The sequence below is a fragment of the Corvus cornix genome, chromosome 9, assembly GCF_000738735.6.
Source record: "Corvus cornix cornix isolate S_Up_H32 chromosome 9, ASM73873v5, whole genome shotgun sequence".
Taxonomy (NCBI): domain Eukaryota; kingdom Metazoa; phylum Chordata; class Aves; order Passeriformes; family Corvidae; genus Corvus; species Corvus cornix.
Window position 1 is genome coordinate 23045019 of NC_046339.1, and position 7255 is coordinate 23052273.

At 53.8% G+C, this 7255-nt stretch overlaps 1 protein-coding gene across 1 annotated transcript; it reads right to left on the minus strand.

The window, feature by feature from the left end:
* Positions 1 to 172: 172 nt before the first annotated feature.
* TM4SF19 (transmembrane 4 L six family member 19) lies at positions 173 to 4232 on the minus strand. Its single transcript, XM_039556931.1, has 5 exons — positions 4175 to 4232; positions 2272 to 2455; positions 2089 to 2157; positions 1453 to 1637; positions 173 to 1148 (listed from the first exon to the last, which is right to left on the minus strand). Exons 2-5 carry the CDS (start codon positions 2446 to 2448, stop codon positions 962 to 964), a joined length of 618 nt encoding a protein of 205 aa, XP_039412865.1. The 5' UTR covers positions 2449 to 2455; positions 4175 to 4232; the 3' UTR covers positions 173 to 961.
* Positions 4233 to 7255: the final 3023 nt, after the last annotated feature.

Consider the following 7255-nt stretch of genomic DNA (forward strand, 5'->3'; position numbering starts at 1 on the left):
CAACAGTGTCCAGCTCTTCAGTCTGTGACAGGACCATGCCTCATTTTGCACCAGCGTGAGTGGAAGCTGACAAGTGACAGACAACACAGAGAATATAAATTTTCAGTTCCCTTGAATTTGCAAAACAGAACTTAAAAGAATAACTAGCAAATTAAATAAGAGGGTGTAAAAGCAGACACACAGGATGCTAAAGGTAGCTGGAACCAGTGGAGAAACAGGTAATGAGGAACATAGTGACTTCTGTGTAAAGTTACGTAACAACAAACAACAGCTCGTGCCCTGAGAGAAGTTCAAGGCAAGGTCACAATATTGGGGCGCTCAGTGAGTACAACCACCAGAGACCCCTTTAGACAACCCTCTAGGACCACAAAAGGACTTCCAGGAAGGGGTGGGGGCATGTAAATTAATTCGATGTTAATGTATTCTCTAAGATGTCTCTTGTAGTGAGTATGTCTGATCGTGATGGAATGAACACCCTGTTGTGCAGTTTCACGACAAACATTCAATTAGAGGGGATATCCTGCGTGTGTCCAGCTCTGTGATAAACAACGCCTGCTTTCCAGTGCTTCAAATTGTGTGACAAAATTGGTTCTCTCCCTCATTTCAGTATCACAACGAGTGGCTGAGGCAGCTGCTGGGCTCATGTCGGGATGCTGGAAGCCAGGTCCTCACCTCCATCCCTTACCAGGCCAGTTTCCAACCCCAAAGAGCCGCCAGCCCCAAGCGAAGGGATATGGCCCGGGCCGGGGCATCTGCACAGGAGCAGCCCTTGGCACATCAGCCCCACGCGCTGCTTCAACACCTGGGGTGTCCGTCCCCACGGGGCTCTGTCCATCTCTCACAGGGCTCTGCACCGGGCTGGTGGGACAGCACCTGCCGTGCCCCCTCCACGGCGTGTGCCAGCAGCCAAGTGACACCCGGGGTGACCCCTCCTCCAAGCTCCTGGCACCGCCACCAGGCCTTACTTCCCCTCGCAGAAGCCACAGAGGCAGCCGAGGCAGCCGTTGAGGATCTGAAGCAAGGCCAGCACCATCTCAGCCACGCTGATGAGCAGCAGGAGGGAGAACAGGACGACGTGCCAGCTCACGATGCCCTCAGGCTCCATGCAGATATTCCAGGTTCTCCGACTGTACAGGTAGTTCTCAGCCCTGTGTGACAGGAAGGGGAGAAGGTACAGGATGCTGCCTGCAGCAGGTCCAGAATCCCATTGCTTTCTACCATGCAGAATCCCCCAGACACCCCATCCTTCATCCCGAGGATGAGCAGGGTTAAGGGGGGGGTGATGGAAATGGAAAGCACCATGCAGAAATCCATGGCAGGTGAGGACTCCTTGAGCTACCCGGGTCTTGCATCAATCACCAACCAGCAAGCGCCCACCCACCTCACCATGCTAATTAATCCACTTAATTAGCAATAAATTGATGAGGCAGCACAGGTGATTCAGCCCCTCACCTGGCATCAGGCCCCTGGTCGATGGCATCCAGGAAGGGGTAACCCCAGAGGGCTCCATGCCTGAGGCCGAGCTCGGTGGTGTTGTAGAAGCAGAGGGGGCCGTTGGTCAGTCCCACCCCAGAGAGGACGAAGCAGGCGGTAGCGCCCAGGAGCGCCAGCTTGGAGAGCACCACGGAGATGAACGCCTGCAGGGAGCACCCACGGGGGCACAGAAAGTCAGAGGGGCTCCAAAAGGCAGCTGCAGGTTGTCAGCAGAGTTTGGGAGGGGGGAAAACTCCACCCCCCAGCTGAGGCTGAGGATGGAGCCATCAGTGGGCAGTGACCTGCAGAGCCCATCCCAGCACTCACATGGAGCCCTGTCCTCTCAGGAGGTGGAACCCTGCCGTGGCCCATCACAGGGCCATTGGAGAGCAGCACCCTGCCAGGATCTGCTGTGGGAGAGGGGCCCCCACCACACCCCACCGTGGGACCATGAGAAAGGGGCCTGTGACCCAACACAGGAGAGGGGGAACCTGTCACAATCCACCACGGGGCCGTGGGAGAGGAGGATCCCTGCCACATCCCACTGCAGGGCCATGGCAGAGGTGGGACACGGCCACACCCCTGCTTTGGTTGGGGGTCCCGGCGCTGCCTTACGTTGGTGCGGGTGCCGCAGCCAGAGCACTGCCAGCCCAGCGCCGTGATGTGGGTCCCTGCCAGCAGCACCTGCAGGGACAAAAACACAGCTGGGGGGACAAAGGGGAGCCACCTGCCCTGCTCCATCCCTCTGTCCCTGCTGCAGACCCGGGAGGAAGGACGGGTACATCCCGCAGTACTCACGGCGATGCCACCGCCCCAGACGCCCGGCACGGCCTTGGCGTGGCTGCTGATGTGCCCCTCCAGCAGGTACTTGGATGCTCCAGCAGGGAAGAGCAGCAGGATGCTGGCTGCCATGGAGAGCGTGCCCAGCACTAGCAGGCAGGGGCCCACGATCCGGCTGCACTTCCCCACACACATGGCTGTCCTGCACAGGAACGGGGAGGAAGAGGAGGAGAGGAAAGGGCTGCGTTTGGCCCCGCAGCACCCCAAGGCTTTCTCACCCCACACCCATCTCACAGCTGTGGGTGGATGGGAGTTGCTGGGTTGTGCTTTTGGCTCTCAGCCCACCCCACTGGCACTGCCGCTACCTGAGGGCAATTTCCAATGGAAACTCTAATTGCCTAATGGGCAGTGGAGTTCCCATATCAAACCCCAAGATCTGTGCAGCCTCAGGGGTGGCTCTTCTAAGATGTGTCCCAGCTCATGGCAGGGGGAGATGGTCTTTAAGGTCCCTTCCAACACAAACGAGTCTGAGGTTCTATGAAAATGTGTTACTGCTGGGAGACAACCACCCACCATGGCTCAGTTTGGCTTTTCAGTTTTAACGAGCAGGAGGGAGCCAGGAATGAGGCAAAATCCTTATACAAGGGCTCGTGAAAGCACCTGAGTCTCCAATCAAATCCAACAGCAATTCCATCCCTGTCACACACTAGTCCTACCATAGGTCTGAGTATGTTGAAATGAATTAAATTTAATTAAGAAAACATTATTACCTACCCTCCAGCATCTTATTAAGTTATGAGTTTATCTAGAAAGCACCTGCCCATCTCCAGGTGATACCTTGCCCAAAATTGCTTCTCTTCTTTACCTACAAGATCCTCATCTTGTACAGGATGCCCACTGGTCACTCTGGAACTGCTGGAAACCACATGGTTTGCGGTTGTCCTGCCTCCCAGGTGTTTTCTACCCTGAGTTCTTTTTGCTCGAAGTTGGGCTAACACATTTTCCCCTTTCCTGGTAGATCTCAGCCCATTTTGCACAAGCTCCCCGAGGTCGAGCTGTTTCCTGCTCTGGCTGATTTTTTTCATGCTCGCTCTGGCTTTGCAAAGCAGAAGCAGCTGTGGCACCACGTGCTTGTTTCCGTGGGAAGAGCTGCCTCAGCCCCCTCATGCAGGGCCTCAGCGCGGGGGAGGAGCGGCCGGGGCAGCGCTTCCAGCCCTGGCACAGCCCGAGGGGCTGGGGGACATGGGTCCAGTGGGGTCTGCTTGGGACCAGCCACGCCAGTCCCAGCAGGACACTGGGGAGGGCTGAGCATGAAGGAACAGGGCTGTGAGACCTGTGTGGGGAGGACACAAGCCGAGACACCTGAGGTGGAACATCAGCTCCACCCATCCTGGAATTTCTCTTGATTTCCATCCTCCCTGCCTTGGTTAGAGGGAATTTAGGGGCTCTTGCCCTCAGGGAGGTCCTGCCTGCAGCCCAGGGATTGTGTGGGGTTTTTTCCCCCCACGGCCGTGAGTACCCAGTGCTGAGTTCCACCTCCCCACCACCTTCTGGAACAGCTCCTGCTCCTCTGAGCTCACAGCCTGGGCTCTCCCCAGCCAGAGCCTTTCTGCACATCTCCCCTCAACCTCTCCAAGGACTCTCCTTCCCCTCCACTGCTGCCCTCTCCCTGGGGATGGCAAGAGGATTCTTTCCCCCAGGAAGCTCCCAGGGCATGCTGTCCCCTCAAAACATTCCCCTGAGCCAGCAACTCCTCGGCCAGTCCAGACAAACCCTTGTGCAGGAGAGGCAAAGCCAAAGTGCAGCTGGTCCTGTCTCCATCAGGATCCTTGAAGGCAGGACTCCCTTCTGTCAGCACATCTCCATGACCAGAAGCACAGAGAAAGCCCAGGGAATTCATCCTCCCCACTTCCCAGCTTACCTGGAGTGATGACAGGCAGAGCCAGCAGCATCCACCCCTCAGACAAGCCCAGTCCTGGAGGCATCACCCATGGGTCACTATTTATGACACCCCAGCGTGTGCTCCCCTCCCCTCCTCCCCCTCAAGGGCCGCCCACCCGATCATGATCCTCCAGCTGCCCCATCCCAAGGAAGGATGACTGCCTGGATGAGCCACCCCCTGCCAATGCTGCGCTTCTGCCTTGTTCTTCCCCATTTCACAATTTACACTGGCAGAGTGCGCCAAAAAAGGCACAACCTCAGATTTTAGGGCTTCTACCACATCTGCACTAAATGCCTTAACCAGTGCCCGAGTAGTGAGCACCGTTGCTCCTGGAACAAACTGGGGTCAATATGTCGGGATAATACTTCCCTCTCTCACTAATGCTTCAATTAAAGCTCCAGAATAAACATTCCCAGCTGTCAACTGGTTCCTACCTCCTGCCCTTTGCTTCCTCACAGGTGTCTCAGCTTTTCCTCAGGTGTTGAGTGCATCCCCACCAGGTGAGTATCTCATGCCTTGGTAATAAGACTGAGAGAGAAAGGTTATTTCTGGATATCTTAATTATGATCAGTCATCAGCATTTCCTATCTGCCATGGCTGGCAGTTAACGTGCAACGAGGAAACTCCTGTTCCCACAGAGAAGGTCAGGAACAGGCTCAGGAGAACATGAACGACCTCTGTGTCCGAGAACAGGAGTCAGGGAAGCTGTAGCACCAAAAAGTGGCAAAAATTGGGCAGTTTTGTTGGCAGAGGAGTTGCAGGTGGCACAAGCAAGAGAAGAACAGCTCGTGGGCTATGCAGGCAGAAGGAAGAACCTTCTCAAGGAAGAGTTTGAGAAGGTTCCTATTCCTCCTGCATTCATCATGAGGACCTGAGGCTTGGGATGGGGCTCCCCATGTGCCATGGCCATGAAGCCGCTGTGGTGCCCCGAGACAGCCGCGCTCTGACAGGGAAGTACAGGCAGCATTTGGGGTGCTGCCTTTGGTGCCCTCCCCAGCCTGCTCTCCCCAGTGTGACCCACACAAGCAGCATTTGCTGACATTGGCTTTTCCTGCTTTCAAATCAATGGGTATGGGACTGTCAAGGGGATAAATCCTGCTCTGGGAAGAAACAGAAGATGGAGTCGGAGCCCTCCAAGAGGCACATGGGAAAAGATGAATGGGTGAGGCCGAGTTACAGCAGGCAATTCCATTCCTCTGGAAAAAATAAACTGAGGAGCAGATTATCTGACAGTTCCTCTGAAAGGAAAATCAGAGCTGGCACCAGGAGAGGAACTCCTGTTTTAGTCACAGAATCGCAGACTAGTCTGAGGGAGAAGGGACCCAGCAGGATCATCGAGCCCAGCTCTGGAGTGGTCCATGCAGGGACTGAACCTGTGGCCTGAGCATCATCAACACCGTCCTCAAGCACCTGAGTTAATCTTTAAATAAGACAAATTATTCTCTAAAATGAGGACAAAGACAATGCATGCAGGATAAGCATAGTACAAGTTCTCCTTCCTCTCTTTTTTTTGCTTAGAAAGAGGGAAACCTGTTCTCCACTCTGCTGGAAGAAAATGTTTTGCAACTTCATCCTGTGCCTTTCCTACGTCACAGCAAGCTGAGGTTCCCACCATACACATGATCTGCTCCATCATCTCACACAGAAAACCCCATGCCAGGAAGTGTGAAGCATCAGGGTGACAATCTCTTTCCAAGATTTCTGATCTTCTCCTTATTAAGACTAATCCTGACAGAAGGCTAACTTCAGCCCCGCACATGAGGAGCCGTGTGCCTGCCTTTCTCACACCAGAGCGCAACTGTGAAAGTATCAGCACAGCAATTATGGGCAAGGAACTTGCTGCCAAGTCACCCAGCCCTGCTGCAGCCCATGTAACGCAATTCCAGCCTGGCAAGGTCCTCCTGCTGATTCCTCACAGCTGAAGAAATGCCTTCACTTCCTGCTCCCCTGCCCTTCTCTTCCCCAGATTCCTTTGGGGCTGGGGAAATTGCACAGCAGGCTGGGTTTCAAGAGTGGTCTGGCTTCAAGGAGAACCAGAGTTGAGTTTGAATTGGTGAGAAGGAACCATTTGTGCCAAACAAGTCTCCACCTTGGGCCTGGCTGGAAGATGTTCAGCATGACTCTGGTCTCTTCCACTCCTCTCCGTAGCATCTGCCAATCTACTTCTGTCACTGCTCAGCCAAGACTTCTCCAAAATCCCCTTAGACAAGCCCTGCAGGGTGTTTGTGGCTAGAACTGACTGAGGAAGCACCAACGGGATGCTGGACAATATTCACTTGAGGGCTTACAAACGTTACCCGAATTTACAGTTCAGATAAAGCAACCCCGTGAAAAGTTGGAAGTTTACAGAAAGCAAAAGTAAGTAAGTGAAACCCAAGAGGTATTCTGAGTTGGAGGTATCCCTGTAGTTCCTTGACCTGCAGACTGATGGAAAGATTCCTGACTCAGTTGGAACTGGGAATATTTTCCTAGGCTGCGTGAAGAGTTCAGGGCTTTCCAGCTTCAAGGCAGGGGCTGAGTTCCACTGTTTCAGTGGAGACCCTACCTCAGGAACATGAGGATGACCCAAAACTGGTTTCTTAATTTCTGTTTCTCTGCTGCACCTGCCTTGTCCCGAAGGGGCTCTGCTCATCACCATTTCATGCGAGGCCACAGCAGGAACATCCCAAGGAGCCCAAAGACAACTGCAGAAGTCAGAGGCTCTGCCTCAACAACACCTGCACCAGGAGGATGCTGACATTTCAGAATAGAGAGCCCCATTTTCTCTGCTCTTTCATTGGGAAGGATGGCAAATCCTAGCCCTGCCTCTAGTTATTAGTTTTCATATGGGCATTTTTTCTGTCAAGGTCCTGTAAGTTTGTCTCACTTCAAGATTTTGTATCGTCTAGAACAGCCTGAAACTTTCTTGGGCAGTGCTGTCATCAACAGTTCCTTATCCTTCTACCCCAGTATCCTTAAGGAGAAACTCAGGAACTCCCCAGATAACACAGGGACAGACTTTCATTAGAACTAAACCAACAAATAGACCCCAACCACAAAAAAACCAAGAGCTGAAGGAAG

What these genes read in the sequence shown, in the direction of transcription:
- TM4SF19 (XM_039556931.1), bottom strand. Translation starts at nt 2,448, where the DNA reads ATGTGTGTGGGGAAGTGCAGCCGGATCGTGGGCCCCTGCCTGCTAGTG. An exon ending in GCTGCGGCACCCGCACCAAC is followed by an intron (nt 1,638 to 2,088) that starts GTAAGGCAGCGC and finishes TGCTCCCTGCAG; the next exon opens with GCGTTCATCTCCGTGGTGCT. An exon ending in GACCAGGGGCCTGATGCCAG is followed by an intron (nt 1,149 to 1,452) that starts GTGAGGGGCTGA and finishes CCTGTCACACAG; the next exon opens with GGCTGAGAACTACCTGTACA.